Source organism: Tachypleus tridentatus, chromosome 7, assembly GCF_004210375.1.
Source record: "Tachypleus tridentatus isolate NWPU-2018 chromosome 7, ASM421037v1, whole genome shotgun sequence".
Taxonomy (NCBI): Eukaryota; Metazoa; Arthropoda; class Merostomata; order Xiphosura; family Limulidae; genus Tachypleus; species Tachypleus tridentatus.
The window spans coordinates 24,520,588-24,547,378 of NC_134831.1; the positions used below are offsets into that span (position 1 = coordinate 24,520,588).

General features: G+C 31.8%; 3 protein-coding genes across 6 annotated transcripts in view; 1 reads left to right on the top strand and 2 right to left on the bottom strand.

Moving 5' to 3' along the window:
- LOC143255321 (methanethiol oxidase) overlaps window positions 1-24,663 on the top strand; it is a 60,534-nt gene extending 35,871 nt beyond the window's left edge. The window contains exons 7-11 of the mRNA XM_076510790.1: window positions 1,872-1,950; window positions 2,741-2,862; window positions 9,851-9,916; window positions 10,963-11,108; window positions 24,379-24,663. Coding sequence (XP_076366905.1) covers window positions 1,872-1,950; window positions 2,741-2,862; window positions 9,851-9,916; window positions 10,963-11,108; window positions 24,379-24,541 — 576 coding nt within the window. The 3' untranslated portion in view covers window positions 24,542-24,663. The remainder of the gene's footprint in view (window positions 1-1,871; window positions 1,951-2,740; window positions 2,863-9,850; window positions 9,917-10,962; window positions 11,109-24,378) is intronic.
- On the bottom strand, window positions 17,423-24,501 carry LOC143255324 (uncharacterized). The gene is made up of 4 exons (XM_076510795.1): window positions 24,366-24,501; window positions 19,132-19,185; window positions 18,231-18,636; window positions 17,423-17,815 (listed from the first exon to the last, which is right to left on the bottom strand). Coding segments are annotated over exons 1-4 (855 nt in total). The 5' UTR covers window positions 24,368-24,501.
- The window catches only part of LOC143255322 (alanyl-tRNA editing protein Aarsd1-B), a 56,556-nt gene continuing 54,130 nt past the window's right edge, over window positions 24,366-26,791 (bottom strand). For 3 of the 4 annotated variants that reach the window (XM_076510792.1, XM_076510793.1, XM_076510791.1), the window contains 2 exons: window positions 26,069-26,163; window positions 24,366-25,679 (listed from right to left, as the gene is read on the bottom strand). In XM_076510792.1, coding sequence (XP_076366907.1) covers window positions 25,541-25,679; window positions 26,069-26,163 — 234 coding nt within the window. In that variant the 3' untranslated portion in view covers window positions 24,366-25,540. The remainder of the gene's footprint in view (window positions 25,680-26,068; window positions 26,164-26,791) is intronic. The other variant, XM_076510794.1, reaches the window with a different exon arrangement.

Sequence of the window (26,791 nt, forward strand, 5' to 3'; positions counted from 1 at the left end):
CTTGAATCCAACAGAAAATTTGTGTCAAGATTTAAAGGTTGCAGTCCATCAACGATCCTCAATGGACTTGTTAGAATTGGAGAAATGTTATGAGAAACAATGGGCCAAAATTACTTAATGCAGCAAAAGCTGCAACTAGTTTAGTTTTACATCTAATAACTAATTTTCCAAATGTTTTATTTTATCATTAGTGTTTTTTTTCTTCAATAATATTTTCTTGTCTTCCTTGTCAATTTTTTTCAATACAGCCTTGCTATACTTCAGTTTTTCATTTCAGCCTCTCTGTTCTTCTTTGATATCCTTCTGCATTTCTTCAGACTTGTTGTCACAATACTTCTGTAAGTCTCCTATAGCCTGATCAGTTTTGATTTCAATAATATTTATTTTAGATTTTAATTATTCATTAAAAGTACATCTCTTTCTTTTAATTATTTTCATAAGTTCCTGTCATACTCTTTCTCACTTTTCTTGATCTTTATTTGAATTTTTTGTCCCACTCCTCTTTATCTTCTCTTAATAATTTTATCATCTCGATTAATAATTTACTTTTGTTTTTTGACCTTATAGTTCCCATCTTTGTAGTTGAAATTCATCTGAATTATATTAGAAACTATTTTACTTTAACCAAAAACAACATACCACTCTGACACCAGTACAGTAATGTTCTTGTTTGGTAGGCAGGTTCTTATAAGTTATCAGGTGAAAGTAATTTAAAAGTCCAATCTATTTAATGAGTCAATTTCCTCCTTTGTATGTTTTTATAAAAATGACATTATACCTCTCCAAGAATGATACTGGACTAACGTGCAATCAGTCAGCTTATTTTACTTCACAACTCTTACTTCTCAGAATATTGTTTTTTAACTACTAATGTTAATTTAATGTGACATGACATTATAAAAACCTTGAAGCTCCATTTGGCTAAAAAGTAAATTAGAACACTGCTGGCTGACAGAAGATGCTGCTACACTATAAAAGGATATATATATCAGTTGGTGATTTGGGCAAATAAATGTTAGATGCTATTTACATAGGTAATTTATTAGGTTAACAGTTGCTACTGTGTGAATAGCTTTGCTGATGAAGTGGTTTATAATAAAGTATATTTGCTACAAGACTTTAGGATTAACTTTATTGAATGTTTTAGCATTACCCCTAATGTTAAAAATGTAATATGTCTGATGTTACTATATCCAGCAGTAACTTAACACAAATAACTTGCACTGTGTGCCATTGAGCATGTGTAATGCATTTGAGAACATCTGTGGAACAAGCAAAACTGACTCTGAAATATCTCTGTACTTGGAACTGTATTAATTACTAGTGATATGCTAATCTATTCTGTCAGCTGCAAGTGTTTTAACAACTGATACCATATATTAGCCTGGTTATTGCCAAACACAGGAATTGCAAGCTATTAAAGTGGAATGGAAGGTGGTGGTAAAATGTGGTGTTCCTCTCCCAAGGTCTGTTGTCCCAGTACTTTGCATTTTGCTCTGTTAACTAATTATTACAAGTAAGGATTAGTCATTTATGTGCTCACTCTCTCCTCTTTTCTTGCATGTTGTGTGCAAAATGTGCACTTATTATCTCACCACAGTATGGCAACAGTATCAATTTCAGACAGTCACTTAAGGATAATGCAATCAAAACTAATTGATTATTGTAACAAATGAAAAGAGTTTTAAATAAACACATCATTAATTCAGATCAAAACTTAGAAATCTTATGATGGCTTAGGTCTGGAACATGTAAATGGTTAATAGAAAATGCTTTATTCACATAACTGTATTGTATAATTAGTTTAATTATATTACAAAAATTAATCTTGCATTGAAATGTCAAAAATATTTGTGTATAAATATTTTCAGGATGAACTGTGGAATGTTGAGAAAGTAATTCATGTACCATCTAAAACCGTAGAGAACTGGCTACTTCCTTCAATGCCTGGTTAGTAATGTTATTTGTAAAAACTAAAATTTAAGATGTTGTGAGAACTGAATGTTTCAGTAAAATTGTTTTTCTTGTAGTGCCATTTTAACTAAACTATAAAACAGTAAACATCAATATCACACTCATGGCTAAGAGTTAAAACAATTTTCTGATTTAACAAAAAAAATCATTACATGCTATTAATTAATGCCTAACTTCAACATCAGAATGAAACAGAAAGCTAGACATGTTAAACTTGTTTTATTACTGATAGCATGAGACTCAGATCTCATGTAAACAGAAATTTTTAACATCATCAGCAAATGTCAACCCGTTCCAATATTAATGAGATCTACAAAGGTTTGTTTTTAAAATAAATGCTGTATAGTAGCAAACTTTTAGATTTTACTCACCTTATTTTTAAATTTTAAGTCAAGCATTACATAGAAAATTTTAGAATATTGTTATTTTAATTGCAATTTTCAAGTCAGTTTCATTTAAATTATAAATTTTTATAATTTGATTTATATATTCTTCACCAAAGCTCCCTCATGTGAGAGTGAAAGCTGTTATAGCAATAGCAGTTCTCTAGCACTTGTTTTTGTGAGTTGTAAGTGACACATAAGGAATAATTTATATCTCAGGAGATTATTTGGCAAGTAATTGTTTGACTTATAACTAATTATATTTTGGTTACAGTTAGTTCTTATATTAAGTTTCTTAAAAAATATTTATTTACCTTATGGAAAATACTAGGTTTCTTATCATATTGTACTTCTACAGATCTTAACTTTTTTTTTTTTCTTAGGTCTCATAACTGATATACTGTTATCACTGGATGATCGTTTTCTCTACTTTAGTAACTGGACTCATGGTGATATAAGACAGTATGATATAACATGTACTGAGAATCCTAAGCTTGTTGGACAGGTAAGTCACTGTGTTAGATTCTTTGGATAACAAACTCAACCTTCTCTGCCTAATGAATAAACATTTTCAGGTTTGATGCCTTTCATTAGGGTTACAAATAATGGTTTGGTATTTTGTCTTATCATAATTAGTCCATATCCCACATAGCTTCTTCCTTAATTTCTGGATGAATAATATCAAAAATTTAAATATTTAATATTAGCTAGGTTTTCCTATGTTTTCAGACCCCCAGTGGCACAGTGGTACGTCTACAGACTTCTAATGCTAGAAACTAGGTTTCTATAGTCATGGTGGACAGAGCATAAATAGTCCATTATATATCTTTGCACCTAAATACAAACAACAACTTATGTTTTCAATATACTTTTCATGAAACGTAAGTCACCCTGTTATTTTTTCTTTTATTATCATTATATATTATATATCAGTTATCATATGAGTAACATATGTAGTACCATTTTATTTATTGTTGTTACTTCAGTTGAATGAGTTTTATGTTTAATACCATTTTTTTTCTCAAGCTTATTATTTGAGTAGTATGTCTGGTACCTTTTTCCTTTTGCTTATTCTGATTAATTGAGTAGTATATTGAGTACCATATTCTTTTTTGCAGTTTTGGCTGCTTGAATTGTATATTTGGTACCACTTGTTTTATTGTTACTCTGATTGCTTGCTTATTATATCTTTGCTACTTTGATTATTTGAGTATAAAAGTTAGTATCATTTTGTGTCTTTTTATTCTGGTTGCTTGTGCAGAATGCCTGGTATCACTTTCTTTATTTGTTACTCTGAATGCTTAAGTAGTACATGTGGTACAATTTTCATTTTTCTCATTGGTTGATTGAGCAGTATATTTTGTACCATTTTCCTTTTTGTTACTTTGAATTCTTTCTTGATCAGTAATACTATTTCATTTTTCAATACTTTAATTTTTTCAGTAATATAACATAAAATAACATTGAAAAACAAGGGAACTTTGATTCAACCTGGCCATCCTATCCACTAAATTAAACTAAATGCTGGCAACCTTAGATATGGCATTGTCATTCAAATATTTATCAAACTTTTCCTTAAATTCCCTTAAATTAACTACATCTACAACACCTGAAGGCAGTCTGTTCCAAAGGTCAATCACCCTGTTAGAAAATTAAAGCTATCATAACTGGAAATGACTTCTCTCCTGCATAATTTATATTTGTGTCCTCTAGTCTTTCTATTTTCATTAAATATATGAGAAAGATGGTGCATCAACACTCAATTCTCTTTACACTTTTAAAAATCTCAGTCAGATCCCATCTAACTCTTTTTGTTTGAAGGGAAAACAAAATATCTTAACCTTACCATTTCAAGTATCATCCTAGTGATCCTCTCTTGAACTCTTTCCATCAATTTAGTGGGTTTTCTACTGAACATATGCTCAAATTGAGGCCTAATCAATGATCTATATAATTACAATAAAATCTCTATAGGCTTGTATTCAATATTTTTGTAGATGCAACCTAAAATTCTATTTGCTCTACCACTAACAACAGCCTTAGACTAATGAAATAGAGCACCAAAATATCTTTCTGTTAATGCTGTTCTCACCAAAATTATATTCACAATTCAAATTTTGATAACCTTACATACATTACCTTGGATTTGTTATAATAAAAACATATCTGCCATTTATTCACACAATTTACCAAACAATCTAAATCCTCTTATAAAGCAGCATTTTCCTCTTCACAGCCAACATACCCAAGACTTTGATATCATCTGCATTATTGATGTAATTCAGAATGAGCAAAGGCTGTAAAGCTGAGCTCTGAAGTACTTCTCTTGTGATATTAATCCAATTTGATTGAACTCCATTTATAACAATTCTTTGCTTTCTTCTTATTTTCTATTCGATAAGCCAACCTATTCCTCACATTTTTTTTCTGAGATGCTATCTTTGTGTCACCTTGTCAAGTGCTTTCTGAAAATCCAAAAAAATAACTTCCACACTTGTATCCTCATCTACTTAAGTATTAACCTGTTCAAAAAATGTAAAAAAAATTAGTAATGCTAAATTTTTCCTAGTGTTATTATGCTGACTATCCAACAAAATGTTTAATGTTATTAAGTGACTTTGTGAAGCATCCTTTATAAAACTTTCAAAACCTTTTCCTACCAGTGATGAAATTCTAATAGGCCTATAATCAATGGGACCGTATTCATCACTTTTCATTAAAAGTGGAGTAACATTATTCAACTTCCAATCTTCTGGTACTGTTCAAGGATTAAGAAAAATACAGTAGCAACTGGCACACACATCCAGCCCTTAACCACTTTCAAAACCTTTGAGTATATATATTATCTGGTCTAGGAGTTTTATCATTATTTATACTTCTCAAGCTCTCCTGAATAAACTGAGAAGTGATGTAATTATCTTGTTCACTTTTGTTTACATCTAACAGCTGTTCAGAATAAAGAATATTTTTTAAATATTTCTTAGTAAAAATTGAAGAAAAAGTAGAATTTAATAACATTGCCATCTCATGATCATCAGATATTAGTTTTCTTTTTTCATCTCCTAAAGGCTCTACTGCTGTCCTAACATTTCACTTACCCTTAATGTATTTGAAGAAGCCCCTACCATTAATTTTTACATTTTTAGTTACTCTTTGTTTCATATACTTTTTTGATTTCCTGATTTCTCATTTGACTACATCTCTTGGTTTTCTAAAATCCTCCAAATTTTTTAATCATTCCTGTTAGTTTAAACTTCTTATATTCATAATACTTTTCCTTAATTTTACTCTTTACACTTTTTGTGTATCATTTCAGAGTTTTACATGCAATAACCTTTTTTTGTTCTGTAGGGAATATGTTTATTTTTAATATTTAAGAATTCATTGATGATATTTTTCCATGTTCAATCAGTATCTCCAACAGTAATTCAGTTGCCCAATACACAGTAGGTAATTATTATCACTACTTTTCAATTTTGTTTTTTAAACTTTGAGCCAAAATCTCATTATTCCTTATTTCCACATGCAGTAGAACATGAAATATAAGTGAACATTAATTATTTGCACTCATAAATTCAGCCATATCCTAACAACCATTTGTTTATAAAAAGTTAACAGTAAATCTGTCCCAATTAGATTTTCTATTCAATTGTTGAAGAAATCCATTCTGAATAATTAAAAACAAACAAACCTGTCTTCCTTATGATCTGACCGAAACATTTCCCGATATAACACCCAAAATTTGAGTTATGGGGTATCCCATTTTTGTTTTATATTGACTTCTTAAACCTATGTTTTTTTAATTTAGGAATCTAAATTAGTTCGCTTTTCTATGTAAAATATTTTCTCAACCCAAACGAGCCGTTTTTGCATATAGATTTAGGAATTTACATATACCTAAAATTAAAATTTCCCAGGATTATAACCTCATTAACAGTTGCATTCTTTATCTCACTGTAGAATCTCTCATTAACTTTTATCTGTTTTATTTGATATTGTGTTACAAATTCCAACTAAAATATCTTTTAACACCATTTTCTGATTTTAATATTCAGATTGCATGAGTAGTATATTGAGAGGTATTTTCTGTTTTGTTACTCTGTTTACTCAAGTTGTATGTTTAGTACCTTTTTCTTTTTTTTTGACTCCAATATCTTGAGTGGAATATCTGTTTGTTTTGTTACTATGAATGCATGAGTAATATGCGTGGTACAATTTTCATTTTTGTTACTCTCTTTGGGTAGTATGTCTATTACCATTTTTTTTATATAGCCTGAACATAATGTCTCATAGAGGGGTTGTGAGTTTTTGTTGTTTTCTTTTCACAAGTACAAACTTTGAACCCATAGCTCCATCGTTTCTTGACCAATTTGGGATCTAATTACAGTTTTGGACTTAGGAGCTCAAACACTTTTTATTGATGTATTTAACCAGACCCAAGATCTCATAGACTAAACTACTCTAATCCTGCCTAAAATTTCAGTTTTAAGGCAGGCTGATGGAGATCCTGATGAGTAATGAAATTGAATCAGGTATGTGTGCCCATCATCATTTGATTCATAACTGTACTACTGCATCAAAATATAGCTAACAACAAAAGAGGAAGAAGGTCTTATAGATTAATTTACTATATTCTTGCCTCAAAGAATTCCAAGTGCCAAAGTTATTTAAGATTCCCTCTTGTTTCACTCTAATTGAGTTGTATATCTAATACTATTTTTTGTTTTTATTCAGGTTGTTTTATTAGCATGTTTAATAACAGTTTCAATTGTGGGACTTGTATTACTTGAGTAGAATATCTTGTACTGTTTTTTTGTTACTTTAAATGCTTGAGTTGTATGTCTAGTAATATTTCCTTTTTTTTGTGACTTTGGTTGCTTTATTAGTATATCTAATACCATTTTCTATTTTCTTACTCTGGTTGCTTGAGTGGTATTCCTAGTGCTCATTTCTTTTTGTCACTCTTATTGTTTGAGTGAAATAACTAGTACCATTTTCTTTTTACTGATTAGTCATGAAGTATTCTAACTACTTAAGTAGAATATCTTGTATCATCTTCCCTCTAAGCCACTGAGTATTTGAGTAGTATTTTTAATGGTTTTCATTGCTTGGGTTGTATTTCAAGTACCATTTTCATCATTTGTTACCGTGATTGCTTGAGCAGCACACCTAATACCATTTTTGACTTTGCTATTCTGATAGTATAGTATATATGGTACCAGTTTCATTTTGTTACTCTTTTTACTTGATTTGTATACCTATTTATGTTTCTATAGAGATATGTACTGTTTTTCTTTTGTTTCTTCTTCTTCAAAACACTTTTCCATTAACCATTAATTTCTTGGCAAGTTCACTTGAAATTGGTCCAATGTGCCCATACTTTTTTGCCGTATTTTTAAATTAAATTTTCTGAAGGACTTCATGGGGTTAAATATCAAACCACCCTTAAAATATACATTTTGGGCTCCTGTGCAGTTGTATTTACTGCACACATATAAATTTTCACAAACCTAAAACATTAGCTGACAAAAAGCATAATTTTGGGTTCTGGTCAATTACTCAACCATATTTTGATTAATGTACCTTGGAGTTGGTACAAATATTTTTCTGCAAGCCCCACATATTGACAAACAAAAATGGTGAGCTTGCCCATTTTTATTGACTACAGGAGGGTCAAATGTCACAAAAAGCATAATTTTAGGGTTATTGGACAATTACTCTGCCATATTTTGATCAGTGTACATCAAGGTTGGTACAAAAATATATTAATACAGGCCCCATACATACATACACACACAAAAGTGTGGAATATGCACATTTTTATCTTTTTGTTTAGGAGGGGAGTCAAAAGGTTAATTAAACCTATAATTTTAGGGGTTTTGGTCATTTATTTAGCCTTTTATAACCATTTTGCATGGAATTTGGTGCAAAGATGCTCTTTGCAGGTCATAGAGAGAAAACATTTTTGTCTTCTTGTTCAATTTTTCAGCAAAGAAAGTACAGTTTAAGGTTTTTATGAACTGTTCATATGCTAACCAACTTCATGGGATTTGGTACAAAGACACTTTCATGCAGGCACCAAGCAGATATATAGACAGTATTTAAGTTTTTTTGGTGTCAAAATTGGGATTATTGTTTAGTGGAGATGTGTTACATTCACATGCAAATATTGGCCTCTTTAATATGATTTTCTTTTTTTTTTTCTTCCCTGATTGCTTGATATTTAATAGTCTTTTATTATTATTCTGATTGGTTGCCCTCCAGTGGCACAGAAATACATCTGCAGACTCACACCTATAGAAACCAGGTTTCAATACCTGTGGGGGACAGAGCACAGATAGCCCATTGTAGCTTTGTGCTTAATTTAAAAATAGATCATTCAATAGGTTTGTTTTTCACATTATAGTGGAATAATTTATAAATCAGGGATCAAAGTCTGTATGGTGGTTAGTAATTTTGCTCTAGTTTTTTAATGACATTATCAGTTGTAAAGAAATAAAAAGTAGGGCTATGATACCTATTACATGGTTCTTCTGTAAAATATTAAAAAATTATGTGTTTTTCAATCCCATATATAATGATGGTAAAGAGCTTAGGCTTTGTAATGTTTCAAGCATATTGTACTGACAGATGTGTTGTAATGATATGAAAGAGTATAGCCATGACATGCGATATACAGTTCAGCCTAGGTATATTTTTAAATTGAATATTTTTATGCAAAATGATCTCATAAATCAAACAAGAATATGGTTGTTGTTATTTAGCTTCTTTTAGTGCTGGGTAATTAACTCTATTATTTAAAATAATGGATTACATATGAGCAACAATAACATAGACTAGTATAACGTAATCAGTCAAAATTACAATTAACTAATGTTGTAAAAATAATCAACTGGTGTTTTCAATTATTGCTGTTTTTGGTTATTCCAATTATCCAGTAATCAAAATTTTGATTAATATCATGCAAGCAATCAACTAATTAAAATTAGTGTTTCTGATAATTACTCATTTTGATTACTACATCTATCTAGGCTTTACCCACTGCAGGTATTGAAATATGACTTTTAGTGTTTAAAAATTTTTAATTTTAATTTAACCATCCCATATAGAAATAATTAGTTGTTTTGTTTTTTCAGCCATCTTATGAGAATAATCAAAGAGTTGAAAGTAATCAATTAAAGATCTTGATGATTAATCAGTCAACAGATTCCACCAATCCCCTAGATCTGGTGATACTCAGTTTCACTAAAATTTATTGATCAGCAGATTCCACTGATTCTCTAGTTGTAGTTGATATTTAGTTTCTCTAAGATATGATAAAAGTGTGAAATTTATATTGGTAGTGGAAAGGAAAAAATTTAGGTAATTCACCAAATAAAACCTTATTTGAAGTTTTCAGGACACCTAGTCTTAATATTCATCTCTTACATACTTCTAATGTATTTCTTTAATTAATATTTTGTTATATTTATAATTGTTTTGCTTATCAACAGATTTTTCTAGGAGGAAGTATTTCCAAGAATGAAAAAGTTGTTGTAACAGATGACCAAGAACTAAAAGTATGTACTGTAATTCATACATTGTTATATTTCATTCTTAAAGTAATGACTTGTGTTCGTGGTTTTGATGTTGGTATTGGAGTATTGATCTATGAAACAAACTGTGCAAATGCCACAATAGAACTTCAAGCAAATGTTGTTATAACCATTAAGTGATGTCCAAAATTAAACAGGCATAACATACACATTAAATACCATGACTTTGGCATTACAGTGGAACGAGATAGAATATGCTAATTGAATCACCAGTGATGATATAGATTAAGAATTGTAGTTTTTGTCATTGTATCTTTGAACTACTTTTATTACTTTCTTCAAAAAAATAAAGAATCTTTAAAAGTTGTATTTTGGATCATACCATATCACTACATCATAGTAGTGTTTCTGTTGAAAAGATCTGAAATCCAAATTGTATTTTTGTTTCTCAAAAATGAAAAATACTTTAAATCTAAAGTACACTTGTAAACTTGAAAGTAAATATCTCCATGAGTGTTAAATCTCATTAAATGGTTTGACTAGTATAATTTTCATTGATTAAAAAACAATCAAGAAATAGAAAATGCCCAATTTTATTTTCCTTACCATAATATGAAGATTATTTAAAACTGGTTAAGTTGTAGCAAGTATATACAAGAACATTTTAAGTATTAGTACTATGAAGATGTGGTATGTACCCTAAAATGAAGGATGAAATGCTGTTATGTAGTACAGCATGATAAATATGCATCTCATGTGTTTTTGTTGCATGGTTCAAGTATTACTCCATAAAAGTAATATTTGATCAAAAGTATTAAAAAATATTTGTAAAGATGGGGTCCTCTTTTAGTATGTCTCACATGAAGCACTAAAACCTCTTTTTTTAAATGACCATTTTAAATTTCATAATGCTGCATTTTTCTAAAAAAAAAGTACTGACAGCATTTACATTATTTATGGTTTTTCATGTGTTTTATTTTATAGTTTTTTTAACCTGTTCTGGAAAACTATTTATCCATACAAAAAACAGTTTTTGTCTTTGTGTTTGACACTTTTATTCTATATTGAAGGAACAACCATTAAGACCTAGAATAAAAGGAAAACCAGTGAGAGGAGGACCACAAATGCTGCAGCTAAGTTTAGATGGGAAGAGGCTTTATGTCACCAGTTCACTCTTCAGTGCATGGGACAAACAGTTTCATCCTGACATTGTGAAGTAGGTAGTATTTTTTATCACCAGTTCACACTTCATTGCATGTGAGAAATAATTATTTTCTAACATTGCACGTAGGAAATAAGTTACACCTTAACTCACCAGTTCACTCTTCAGTACAAGCAGGGCTGGATTAAGAGCAACTGTGATGCCCTAAGCACAGCCTAACAGTGGTGCCCCCCTTGGCCCCTCCATTGCTTAACTGACAAGACATTAAGACTCAATAAGTGGTGAAAGTGAAATAAAAGTTTGAAAACTTATAATCCTTCTTCAGTTCTTTCCAGGTCATACCCAACAACTATATTAAATAAGATCTTTTATTTTATTTATTTAACAGATTGGACATGGATCAAAATCAAGCAATGACTGAGTTCTTTTATTTAGAAATGATGAGGGAAATCACTTCTTTGATTAATGATAATTAAAAATAATTATTTTTACTCTATATTTGTTTTCACTCTGAGTTAATTGTTCTCACTTTGATGTTAACAATTTCTGACTTTGAACTTAAAACCCTATAAACAAATTATTTACTTACACCTTAATATTTATTTAAATTTTTTAAAAAGTTTCCTTCTAGATTTATTAATTGCAAAGTCTTTAATGAAGTCCTCAAAACTAATTTGGCATAACAAATCTGCTTCTATACATAGCAGAGACAGAGCATCCAGCCTCTCTTGTCACATAGTTCTTCTGTTGGGATATTTAATATGCTTTAGGTGAGAAAATGAATGTTCAGCTGTGCAATTTATGACCACTAATGTTAAAAATATATGCAATGCAATGTCTATGTTTGGAAACACACACTCAATTTTGTCTTCTAAAATTATTTTATAAAGTTCAGCATGAGTGAATCTGGTTTTTACAGTTTTTGTTGCACTGAACTTATGGCACACATACGAGCGTAACTGCTGAAGCTCAGCAAAGAGATTAATGTCCAAGTCCTCTGGGTAAGCATTAATTAGCTTTTAGGAACACTGAGAGTATCTTTCAGTTTCAGCAGATGAAGTGACATCATTTGGCACATCACTTAGGAAATAAAATCTGTTTACTATTTCTTTGTACACCTCTCCTCTTTTTCTCATCTGCGTTTCTAGTTTGTCAACCATTGTGTAGAAGGTGGTGATACGAAATTTATCTCTGGCATTTAGATCTACTTGTGCATATCTGTCAGTGAGTACTTCTTTCTGACACGTTTGCAAGTTTGAGTTGCATTGCAATCAACATCTAGTAGTATTTCCTTTGCAACTGCTTCAAATCTTTCAAAGTCATCCCTTAAAGTGGATAGTTGGTCAGCTAATGACCCATTCAGATCTGCACATGTTTTTAAGTTCACATCCTCATTTTGCAGGACTTGACTTGCTTTATGAAACTTTTGTAAAGTCTCATTCCACATGATCAACATAAAAACAAATTCTAGCTCTTCCATCTTATTTGCAATATTGTCTGCTTCTCTTCTAGTGTCTCCCTTTTGTGACTGGTTTTCAACTACACATTCTAAAGCTTCCAAAATCTTAAAAAAAATACTTCAAAATTGCTGTTGTTGCCATACAAGTGCCTCCCATCTAGTATTAGAGAGGGATTTTAACACATTTTCATTTCCAAGACAAGCTATAATAATTTTTCCACTGGCTGGTTGAGGCTAAAAAAATGTATAGGGCAAATGTATTGTAGAGAAAAAATTAACTTACACTTGACAGCAGTCAACAGCACTTCAGCCTACCAGACTTAGTGAATGCACTGCAAGGGCACAGAAATGGCAAACTTATTTTCTTCTAAAATCTTTTGCTTCATCCCCTTATTACTCCCAGACATGGTAAAAGCATTGTTGTAAGACTGACCCCTACATTTTGAAAAATTAAGTTTGCAAACTTCATGTAAGTACTGCAATACCTTGTTTGCCATTTCCTCACTGGTGTGGCTTTTAAGTTCCAGAAAGGGGTTAAAAAGCATTCAATAGGTTGCCCATCTTTTAAGTATCGAAGAACAACACTTAACTGATCTATATGCGACAGATCTGGCGTCGAGTAACTGACAAGCTAAAATACCCAGAAAAATTTACTTCATCAACAATGAATGCATGGATATTGTGAGCCATTGGTTTAAAGAATTCTTCACAGATGGTTTTGGACAAGTAAGGATTTCCTTTTCCAGAATTTCCATATTTCTAAATCTGGCCTGCTAAAAATGGATCAAACTGACTTATGAGCTCAAGCAGCCCTAAAATATTCCCATTCTGCAGTGAACCAAATTTTTTATCTGTTCCTCAAAAAGCCAGGCCAGGCTCAGCTAACATACAAATAACAGCTATTACACGCTCCAAGACATGTTCCCAGTAATTGCACTCATCTTTAATTTGTTTTTCCAACTCTTGTCACAAGCATAAACCTTGTCTGCTAGTTAAGTATGTAAGTATTGAGTCTCAATGGATAGTGCTTCTTTCATGATGATCAATTACAATAATATTTCGCCAATCACTGAACCCTTCTCTTTCAACAAAACGCAAGGAAAATGTAGGGGCAAAAAGTTTACAAACAAAGCAATAAACTGACCCTGTTAATGGTGAATACAATAACCACTCTCTCTTGTATTTATTATAATTGGCTTTTACCCCAAAGAAACATTTTAGGAAACAGTACCTCATTGGTTTGCCACTATTGAAAGTTTGGCAAGATTTGCCAAATGGCCCATTGTGTTGTTGACAATCAGTGGGTCCACAAGCAATCCAATAAGCCACATCATCAGCAGAGAAATTGAGCCACAATCCTGGTTCTTTTGCTTTAGTTTCTTCATCTTTTGTAGACTGAAGCATTTTACCATAGTCCAGTAGATTTTCATTTTCAGCAATTATTTCAAATTCAGACTGTCTTGTAGAGCAACTTGCATCAATATTAACACTAGAGATATCAGGAGAATTTACAGGCAAAGTGAAATCAGTTGTGAGATTTGTGCCAGTTGAGTCAGCCTGTGACACCAGAAGTCATCATGACGTTCAGACCTTGAAGTGGACAAAGTGGTGCATCTAGGTGTGGAGCTTGGTTCAACTTCAATCTTGTCAGAGTCAGATGCAGTACAAGTGACTTCTGATGGCAAAGATGGATTTTGATTTGGAAGATCATGTTGTATAAGTTGAGTGAAAATATTAGTCAGCTTTCCAGTCTTGACCATTAAATCCAAAGCCTTTTGTTGGTTCTTTTTTGCCAGTTTTCTCTTTTGTGCCCCACTTAATTGAACATGTTTCATCTTGTAATCTGAAAAATACAGAAACAAAATTCAAAAAACACAAAAGAATATGGATCATATATAGTTAAAATGATTAGAAAAACACTGAAATTAATAAATAAAAACGTTGGTAAGACAGTCAAACATACTAAACTGTAGGTCTACATTTAGACAAAGATTGTCAAGAAGTTATCTTTGGACCTAGGCCCATCAGCACATAAACATGAATTCATAAGTACCTTTATTAATATGCTGCATTCTGATCGGTTGAAAACCATTCAGGACTGGCTTCAATCCATTTTAGGAGAATTAGTTTTCAGTCACTGCAAAAGTTTCATTAAGGTTGCTGCTATGGTAGCTGTATGCAAGAAGCAATGTCAATGGTAATATGTAAATCTATTGTGAGCTAAAAAGTATTCCAAAACAATTTGTTATCAATAACACATAATTTAATAGCCTGTATATACAGTGATCACTCTGTACTGGTACCTGGTACACACACATAACATATAATCAGTTGTAAACTGTACTGCACATTGAACTACTGAATACTGGGCTAGCATATCTTAATCCTAATCAAATATCTGAAGAATGAATTGTAACCTCCACTTTGAGCTCTGTTTTGACCTGGGGACTTTAGGTGAGCCAACAAACCATACATCAACAAAATAGGCATATGTTTGGAACTTTATTTGCATGCCTGGATGTGAAGGCAAATTTAAAATGACAGCCTTAAATTGGGAATAGTCCATTTCCTTATTCCAGGCTACAGTCGTATTTCCACTGTACTTATGCTAAAATAGTCATAGTATTTAGGCCAAACATTATTGTCACTCAGTTCTCGGATAACAACACTAACGTTAGGCCTAATGCTAATACATTGTAACTGAGACCACTCAGTACTAACCTTGCTCATATGAACTTTACAATTCATGCAGTTTTTCAGACAATCCTAAATTTATTTTGTTGATTTGTCAGTTCTTTACAGTATCTTTGTATGACCACGGTGCAACAGTACTGTATTACTACCAGTAGTATTGTGTATAATGTATGCATGACAAAGTTAAGAATCATGTTGTCATACATGTCTAAGTCTTACGCAATTTAACCTAAAAAGGTCAAATTCTTGCCTTAATACTGCTCTGATCAGTCAATTGTTTTCCCAGCTTTTCAGAAATGTAATATAACACATACCTATCTGAATTTATAGTAACAAGATAGTTGAATTACACCTAAGAGTTTGCCATTGTTGTCTCTGTGTTTCTATCTTGGATTATTCATTCATCTTATAAAAAATGTCAGAGTTAGGTCGGGGCATTATGACATAAGGATAGGATCAAGGAAGAAGTAAGGTGAATATAATTGTGATCTCCATTTTTTTGGTCTAAAAATGGCATATTTAACAAATTTTTGTTGGCTATTGATGAATGGGGATAAAAACAAGGATGCCTGGTCTTAAATCAATCTTAGCTACATTCCTCTTTTTCGAGACAAGGGTTTCCAGTGCTCTCTTCCGAGCTTTTTTTCTCTCCTTCTCTGAATGGGCAGTTCTCTGTGCCTCTGTGGCTTTCTGAACTTTTTTCTTTAGCCAAGGTGGCTGGGCCAGATTTCACAGAACCATAGGCCTCAAGCCTTTCTGCCCTTTTCTTCTGATTCTCCCTCAGCTTTGAGGTATACTTTGAAGCTGCTGATCTAATGTCCTTACACATTCTCTTGTCTACAGGATCAAAATGAACATCTTTCCTTTTAAACATTTCAATCGCTGTTGTTTCTTTGAAGTGTGGAGAATATTTTATCGTCTGGTATGCACTGTAGGTTTCTATTGCTGTTTTTGATGATTTAGCATCAATCACATCTCCCATGACATTGAAGGATGACTCAACCATAGGGCCATGAAAGACAGAAAGCGCTCCTGACACTACTTTTGAGAGTGCTGGGTAGGTGTCCATCATGTACTCTGTTGTCCACCAGCCAACAACATCAGTGTCACTCTGGCATTTCAGGTCACTGTCCACATTGTACCGTAATATTTCCTGTGATACACTATGGTTTTCTGGCAGCAACTGTTTGAAGATATCTGCTAAGTCTGTGAGATGTTCACCTGTGATACTATGGCCTTTGACAACTGGATCTATAGCACACAAGGCCTGCAATGTTCTGCTGTTCAATGGCAGCTTCTTTTGAAGATATGATCCACACGTGGTGTAGGCAGTTTGGACATCTTCAAGAAATTTGAGCACTGTCGAATCTTTTCCTTTCTTGACTACAATTTGTTTAGCAACATCACCTACAAACATTGTGGTTTTCTTCAGGAGTTTATCAGTCTCATTCAAATCCAATTTCTGCAATTTCAATGGGGTCAAATTCTGCAGATGCTCTGCTTTGACAAAACAAGCTAGAAAGGCAGTGAATGTTTTCATCTGCATGTCATGCAGTTTGTGACACATTGTCTTCTTACCCTGGAATACCATCACATACTCCTTAAGTATGGGCAACACACCCAGATAGACACTGGTAAGATCAGTCTTCTCCCTATGAAATAAGATCTTCTCCACTATTCTAACTTTCCTTGCTTTTCCCTGCTCTGTCATGCTTTTCTTCTTTAGTTCTGCATGTATGGCTGTAATCCTTGCCTGGGCCTTGGTGCTTACTTGATAAAATTTCTTGTAGATTTCTTCAATTACTTCTTTGTACACAGGCTGCTCACTCTTAGACAGAAAGGCAAAGTACAGAACTGTGTATGCCTCCATCATCCTTGCAGTAGTCACAGTTACATCATAGGCAGACAGCCATCTGTGGGATACAAATCTTGGAGGTGTTGTGAAGGGTATCCCAAGAAACTCACACACTTCTTCCAGGTTCATCAACTGATCTCTGGCCCACCGATGGTCTTCAAACAGATCAGTGCTGAGACCTTCCAACCACTTTTGGAATGGGTTGGCAAAGACTTTTGCAGCATTATGGATGTGGTGGCACGAGTCACCATCCACATCCAGAAGGTTTATATTCTTCTCCTTTCTAATCCTTGCCTCAACCCCTGATTTTGTCCCACGCATGACATTACAAGAATCCATCATCGAACTCACCAAATTCTCTCAAGGTATTTGGTTCTTTGTGAAAAAGTCAACAACAACTTTGTACAATGAGGCAGAATTGACCTTCTTTAGTTCGATTGAATCCAAGTTTTCAACATCTATTTTCTTTGTTGCCAGGTTAAGATAAGACACTAGAATGGCCAAAACCTTCTTGTTACTGTTACTAGTGCTTTCATCCATGTTCAATGAGAATGGATAATTTCTCATGTTATAAATCCTTTGTGACAGTGTATGTGCCACTCCATGAACAAGTTTGTAGGTTGCTGTTGTCCTTATCAGTTGAACCTGGGATAGTGCTGCTTTTTCTTCTGCCAGTGCTTTTGCCAGATCTACAATGACTGGAGCCACACTCAGACTGAGGGAATGCTCTGCAATGACACCAAGGATCATAGCCTGGAAGCACACAAAAAAAACAAAATAAATAGCAATTCAGCAATATTCTTGCATGTCATTCAACTTTTTATTCTTCTAAATCTGCTGAAAAGTATCACTACAAAGCTTTCCAATAACCTTGCAATCTATAGTAAAGCAATTAGTATACAATACAACACCAATGATATTATACAAAGCACTATATCCCAATTTCACTAAGTATAAACCAACATATCAATTTTTTAGTGATAGCCAAGCACCATATATATTTTATACAACATATTTACAACACCTGACATACCTCACCAGAGTGAAGCTGAAATTTAAAAAAACATATGGGAAAAGATTACTATAAGTTTTTTTATATATAATCTTGGATGATACTCATATCAGGTTGCAAATAAGGATGTTCCTGCTATTCAAAATAGTAACTCACCTCAGCATTGGCCTTTCTGTCAAAAATGGGAACAGCCAGTTTGACGGAACTTCTAACTGGCTCTGCCTCTTGACTAGGTGGCTTTTCTTGGAGTGGTGGCTGAAGTAGGGTCTTTACAGACTGAGTCTGCAACATCACATCTACTTTTTTCACATGTGTACTGGATTTACAATGGTCCACTAGGGCAATGCTCCCACGGCTACCATAGTTGCAGTACTTGTCACAGATGACACATTTTGCCTTGCCCTTTTCTTCATCTTTCTTGAAGAAATGTTTGAGGGGGAAGGTCTTGTTTTTTAGAGTAACTTTCAGTTCAAGCCACTGCCAATTCCATTTATTCTTGATGTTGTCCCCATCAACTTTGCGAGCCCCAGGATCATCCTTGTCAAAGAACTTTCCCATGATTCTGCAATGAAACCAAACAAACCACACTGTATAAAACAATAATTTAGACAGTTTGAACAATCCTATCATCATCATTGAATTGATCATCATAATTGATCATCACCATCATAATTGATCATCGCCATTGATCATCATCATTGATCATCACCATCATCATTGATAATCACCTTCATCGTTCAGTATGCTACCTGCACCATCCATGTCCATCTCTAATTTATTTATCAATATATTCAGCTGTTCTGAGCCCTTATGTGCAACGATTAAACATTATCTACCATTATTTAATGAATTTTAACAGATATTTCCGAGGAAGAAAACAATGATGGCGGAACGATAAAGCCTCCGTCTCGGCTGGCTGTAGAAACATCATCCGAGTACATTTCTCATTTATTTATCATTATTCAGCTGTTCTGAGCCCTTATATGCAACGATAAAACATTATCTACCATTATTTAATGACTTTTAACAGATATTTTTATATAAAAAAAGAACCTACCTCTCATTTCCATTAATCGTCTGAATTCTCGTCTTCTTTGCTGGACCACGAGACCTGCAACGAGACGAAACAAGACTGCCTCCAAGATGACGGTCAGATTTTTTTTTTTCTGCAATAAACATTGACAAAATACGATTTCTCCTCAAAAACAACCTACCCAGCCCCCAAATCGCTCATATTTTCTCCTCGAATTTACACGAATCTCGTGGGTGATCGTTAGCCGTTTGAAAACCGCAGAAATCCGCGTTTCAGCGGAAAAATGGCACGCATGTAGATCACATTTATCCATCAGCATCACATATAAACTAGCCAATCAACTAAAGTTGAGTGTGGCATTTAAGATCGGGCACCCTTGTATTTATCTCCTAAGAAATCTCAGCTTCAGATCTGTTTATATTATTACATAATTACAAGGGAATATATACATGCCCAAATACTCTTATAGGTTACATGTAATCTATGAACAGTGCCAATGCTACAGTTGCATTCCTTTCTAAAGTTTTTCTTGGTATGATAAATTTCAAAACATCCACTCATACACATAGGAGGTTTTTTACAGCAAGTTGTTTGAAACCAAAAAAATAAGGTCCAGAAAAGCATCAGCAAGAAACACACTGATAAAAATATTACAAAACACACATGAATAATGCAATACTAATACAAATAACCCAATATAATGTATGAAAACAGAAGCCAAAAAAAGACACAAAACTAGTCATGTCTCTGTACACATCTGTCACCATTTCGTCTGACTTATGTTTCTGTGGTATTATACTCTTATTTTTCTGTAGGAGTGACTGAATAAAGCAGTAAAAGGTAAAACAAAACAGTTACACTGCCTATAATTTCTTATAAATAGCCACAATAGAAGGAATGATTGAGAAAAATATTTAATCTTCAAGGCCAGATATCATAACATAAGATCATCTTTTACTTGAAGTTTTATCAACATTTTGTACTGCTCTTCACAGTAATCTTTTACAAATCAACGACTTCTTACTTCAGATCCATAGTTTAGTAGTTTTTCGAAACGTTAGTCACTCACCAAGCTAAAGAAAACGTTTTTTTAACAATGCAGAGTAAAGTCGAACACAGCAGATAAGGGCAGTTACAAAAATATCGACTAAAGTTTAGTGTGGTAGTGAAAGAGTTAAGACAATGATATTTAAGGGAAAACTCTGTGGTGCTCTCCTTCCCTTGGTGCCCTAAGCATGTGCTTATTTTGCTTAATGGTTAATTCAGGGATGAGTACAAGTAACAAACAGCTCTTTTCTGTCTTTTTATGTTATTGGGGTTCACTTTTCAGTGCCTGTGACAAACACTTCTTTTCTGACATTGATGAAAGGTGCACTTTGTCATAAAAAATATTTTTATAGATAAAAATGCAGATATTTTGTTTAGAGGTATGTCTGCTTACTTGCAAAGCTAGAAACTGGATTTCAATACCCATGGTGGGCAAAGTGTAGATAGTCCATTGTGTAGCTTTGTGTTTTACTTACAAACATACACACACATATTAGATTTGAAGAATCATTGTACATGTAAATTTACAAATATGAAACTATGCATTCTTTGTATACATGTGTAAACATTTTGATGACAGGTTCCTTTACTGCATTTTGAAACATTATTTAGGAGTATTTTAACATGTGTAATAAATGCTTATTATTTTGTACTGTTTTTAGTTAACCTATGTTAAAGAGCTTTTATTTTGTGTATTATATTATCTTTGTTAATGGGTTCCTTTTTTATCTATCAATTACAATGTTTTTAATCCTTTCTCAATGGACTTAGTGAAATATACGAGTCTGTCTACACACTTGCACGTTAGTAAGTATTTGAACTATAACTTTCGATACAGCATGTGTATCTTTACAAAATTTGGTAGAATTTTAGTAAAGATTACAAGTACTTCGTACACAAAAAATCAGATTCTTAGTTATATATTTTTAGTGAAAATTTGTTTATGAAAATATTGAGTCTGTTTCATTATTGGTCTGAATGAAAAGTGATTTCATGTTATCATTAAAAAACTGTTCTTTGTCCCAAAAATCTCAAATATTATTTGTATAATCTCTAAAATGTCCTAAATACATTTCAAATGTTTGTTTTCAGTAAGACTTTGTATTTTATTTTATTTTCTATACTCTAACTATATGGGATCTGTCACTTGACCAACCACATAACCATCATAAAAAATTAGAAAATAAATGTAAGGTATTCTTTTTTAATGCTACAATGACTACATATTATAACACAAAAATACAAATGTTTAGTCTAAGTAGCTTAAGTCTCATAATGCTATATATATTTATATATATGTGTGTGTGTGTATATATATATATATTTTTTTTTATTATATTTACCTTTCAGTCATGCCCAACTAATATTACAAAACTTGCATTGGTGTGGTGCCTGTGTACTCATGTTATATATTCAGTTATGTTATATCTTCTCTGTTTTGGCTGTGTTGTAGTGGACTAATATTTTGTAATATGCAGTTATATTTCAGTTATTATGTTATATATGTATATAGATTATTACTATTTAGAAATAAATTATTAAACTTATTTTTCTTAAAATATAGAACAATAGATAAAGAACTAAAGAAAACAGTTATCTCTTCTTGCTATGACTTATGTACTCAGTTGTTGCTGGACAAAAGTTGGTTTGCCTTTTAAAATTTTGCATATGGAAGATATCAAACAAAATTGATTTTCAGGTTTTATACATACAGTTAAATATCCAAAAAAATCATAAATAACTTAACTAATACCACAGAATTCCACCACTTTATTAAGCTTAGTAACTAAGATATACTTACATTAAAAAATATATGAAACTTTGAAGAAATGAATATTTCAAGAAGATACAACCTACCTTCTTGAAATATTCCTTCGAAAGAAGATGGTAGCCTTTTCACAAACTAAAATGGCTGAGAAAACCACTAGGAAGACATTCTAAGTTTTCGATTGGTTATTCACATGTCATATATTGAAGTAACTGTGTACAAGGAACCATTTTCAAAAATGAAAAAATGGTGAATGAGGCCACTGTGTTTAATTCAGCACATAAGCCATATCTCAGCAAAGTATAAGAGGTTCTTATTTTATATTCAAGCTTATTAATATTAGTAATATGAGTTCGTAACATATACAAAACTATAGACTTATTATTTTGACATTAAAAACATCTAATTTTAAACAGTACTGCATTCAACATATCATGTGACTCATTTAAATTTATAATTAGATGTGTTCTTTTAATATTTACTTTTAAATTAAGAAATTAACTCGTGAAATATTAAAGTTTGAATTATAATCTACAATTTGATTCCAAACTTATTGATATAAATTAATAAAATAGTAGTTCGATAAATTTTTGAATACAAGTCAACAAAAATGATGGCATGGCCTTTGATGAAAACGTTAATGTAAAGAGTGTTTTATCTTGTATAGTGTACTTAAATATGTTTTTAGTTTTGTTGAAAGATATTGTGTGAGATTTTATAGAATCTTTGATTTTGACTATCTCCATATTGAAGGATTGGTTTTATGTGTTTTGGTTTATATGAAGAGTATTTTATATCTTTGGTTGAAGTTCTGATTATAACCAAGGTTAAAGGATCATTTTGTTGTGTAGTTTTCACTGTTAAAAGTTTTGTATACATATTAGTGTATGCTTGAATCTTTTGTATTTTATTTTTTATGTTTGAGGGCTTCATTTTATTTTTATATTTTCTTTAGGAAAGATTTTATTTGCTTACATTTTCTTCTTTATGTAAATGTCCAGAGATACAGTTTTGGGTGGGCTATTTGTGTTTTCAGAAACACAATGTTTCTACCAGTTATGTAGCAATCATCAAGTCACTGTTGTCTGTTTTATATGAAATACTGTGCAAGAATTTTGTTCCAATTAGGAAAATATAAAGGGTGACACCTGTTTTTTTTATTTAAAGAATGTTTTAATTCATGAGTAATTAATACTTTTTATTTTTCCTTTAGTAATAATGCTTTCATTACATGATATCTTAAAGTTTCTAATGTTAAGTTTAAACTGTGTTTGTAGATATGTGATGTCGATTATTATTCTTCGATTCTGTTTCATCCTGTTTTGACAATGTAAGTGTTGTCACTTAGTCACACTGATATTTGTAAATGCTTCCATCACTGAAGTTGTCATAATAAACCTTCCTTATATGATCTTTGAGTTTAGTGCAAGGTTTTTGAATAAAGTAACTTTACTGTTTAAATTGTAATTTTTTATTACATGTTTCTAGACATTTATGATATCTTTGGTTACATAGGCATGGTATGGTAAAATATCTATTAGTGTGTAAAAGTGTGTATTTTGCTTACTTCATGGAGTGTATGTTTTGTTCTATTTCTGGTTTTTTTTATATGTTATTGAGCTGTTCATGAGTTTGTTCTGTCTTTTAAAGCCCATTCAAAAGATGTTTGATATTTTAAAGTTTAAAAAAAATTAAACATTTCTATCCATCCTGCAGAAAGTCTCTTAAACTATTAACTAACAATTACATGATTTTAAATGCATAGTTAATTTAACTATGTAGAAAATTATGCAAAACAATTTAATTTACTCTAGGACCAACATTTTGAGGTTGAATGTGAAAGCAAAAGAACATGTTAGGCCATTGGAACTTCCTTAGTCTGCCACTGAATAAACAATAAATAAATAAGTATGAATTTGTAAAACCTTGAAGATATGTATTTACTAGAAGTATTAAGTTTCACAAATATTACAGTAAGTAGATCTTGAAGCAGTGACATACTTATGAAAACTGTCCAAAGCTTAATCCAAATCTCATTTAAATTAGTTAATAAATTTAGGAAACATAACAATCATATTAACTTTACAGAAGAAAATAAGATATTTCAAAATGGCTAATACTAGATATTTAGGTAATAAGTACAAACATATCTTTGGAATGAATATTTATTGAAAACCAAAGTTTTCTGAAGGTTTTGATTAATTGGGTTATATAAAATTGTGATAATCATTTTTAGCAACACAGTTCCAAACACATGATATATCTACATTAACTATACACATATAGCATAGTCATTAGACAAATCATAATTTTAACTACTGGTATCTTATCAATAAACAAAAATGTAATATGCTTTATTTTATTTAATCATTCAATCCTCGTTTTTTCTTAGTGTTATTGCATATATTGTCATGCTTAATATTAAGATAAGAAATATGCATACATTTCTGTTTCAGAAATGGTTCCATGATACTACAGATTGATGTTGATACTGAGAAAGGTGGTCTGACTCTGAATCCTGATTTCCTTGTAGACTTTGGAGAAGAGCCTGATGGTCCTGTCTTAGCTCATGAGATGCGATACCCTGGTGGTGATTGCAGTTCTGACATTTGGATTTGAAATAATGAAGTTTTTAATCTCATATAATCATAATTTGAATCTAGAAATTTCAGTTTTATAACAATTTACTTTTGTAAGTGCAGAGAATAAAATCTGGGGAAGTGGAGTTTCACTTGCTTAAATTTTTCTTCATTTGTTTTGGAATTTCACACAAAGCAACACAAGAGCTATTTGAACTAGCCATCCCTTATTTAGCAATGTAAGACAAGAGGGAAGGCAGCTAGTCATCACAACCTACCACCAACTCTTGATCTACTCTTTTACAACAGATGGTAGGATTGACCACCACATTATAATGGCCTCATGGCTGAAAAGGCGAGCACGTTTGGTGCGATGGCGATTTGAATCTGCAACCCATGGATTACAAGCTGAGGGCCTTAACCACCTGGCCATGCCAGGCCAATGCTTAAATTGTAAAAACCTATCTCTGCTTACTGAGTACCTTTGTTTAAACTGAAAACCAACCAGTCAGGAAAACTTTTGATCGTTTAAAAATCATGTTTCTTCTGTGTTTAGAGAAAATGTGTATTCATGATAAAACAGGAACTATTTAAAAGTTCTGGTTTTTGTATAACTGTTAAGTTGCTCAGTTTCATCTTTGCAACCAGCCAGTTTAAAGATAAAAAGTAATTATTTTTTAAGCACCTTTTACAACACAATAGTTTAGAAATAAATTTAAATACTTCAGATATTATTCCACACAAATAAATATGTTGAACTGAGTTATTTTTTACAAGAATTAAATCTGCAGTTGAAGGAGCTTTACAGAGTCTATTTGTTACATGAAAAATTGTGATTAAGTTATTTCTATGATGATGTGCAATTCCAAATATTCTGATATTCTGGCTATTTATTTTGGACAAAGAAAAAAGAAAGCTTGTTTATAAGAGAAAAGATAAGGTTAATGCAGACATACAATAATATTTTAAAACAAAAATTCTTATCTTCTTTTCATTTGCATACATATACAGAAATTATATATCTACACCCCTATGAAAATCATGGTTCATCATCTTCAGTTATTCGTAGAGCTTGCTTAATGATCTCTTCTGCTTTTGGTCTCTTTGTGAAAGAAGACACCTTGGCCTGAAATCTTCCATTTTTTCCTGATCCTTTTCCTTGAAGCAAGTCACATAATCTGAAATATTATAAACATGACATAAAAAACAATTCATGAAATAAACTTTATTAATAATTATCCATATAATAATGAATGCCAAAGAAAACTTTCCTTCACAATTAAACGAATGGTTAAATGTGTATTGGAAATAAATACAAATATAATTGATGATAATTTTTTTCACATTTTAGTATATCCTTGCACTATAAAAATAAATACATAAAATTATACACAGAGTTCATTTGTGTTACATTGATTCCTGTTAAAAAAACAACAAAAAAATGTTAGTCACCAACTTGTAAGATTCCAACAACTTAACAAGGATTAAAATTTAAATATAATAATTACCATCAGTTCATGCTATTGTTTCCTGAAGTGATCAAATCATTCAATATTAATTTACTTACTGTGGTCCTACAGTAGCTACAATATCAGGTGGCCCAGTCAACAATATGTGCCCTGGTCCTTTGTCTTCTCCTGCTGTTAGGAACAAAAGGACTCCCTATATAGACAAAATAGCTTCATACATACCAATTTCCTAGACAAGAAAAACACATTGACTAGTGTCCATTAGTTCATGTGTATGCTTAAAGAAAAAGTGATTTCAAATGGTCACATTTCTTTGTTTAATTAGAAGTGAGACATTATGGTGTCAAGGGGCAACTTGCTGAAAAACACAAAACCTATGGATAAATGTCAGATATAAAAAAACTGTTCACTGTAGTATTATTAATTAATTAATTTTGTGTTTGAAATCCATTGATGTCAATGTTATGGAGATTTTTGAAAGCCTGAGTGAGGAATGTATAAATAGCTGCAACCAGAAGAGTGGAAACAGAGTAAAGTCATGAGAAAGTGGTTGGTGTTTATTGGCACAAAGCAACTAGGCTATCTGTGCTATACAATCAGTAAAAAATTAAAAATAAACGTAAAATTATTAAAATATGTAAAAACGAATCATTTTTAAACAAAACAAAGTCCAATTTTTGAATTAAAAAATTAAACAGAGTTAAAAAGGCCAATGGCCCTTAAAAATTTTAAATTACACTGAGGTGAACAATGTCACCATCATTATTGACTTTGTTCAATATCAAGAGTGAGTCCATAGTAAAAATATGTCTAAAATGGTG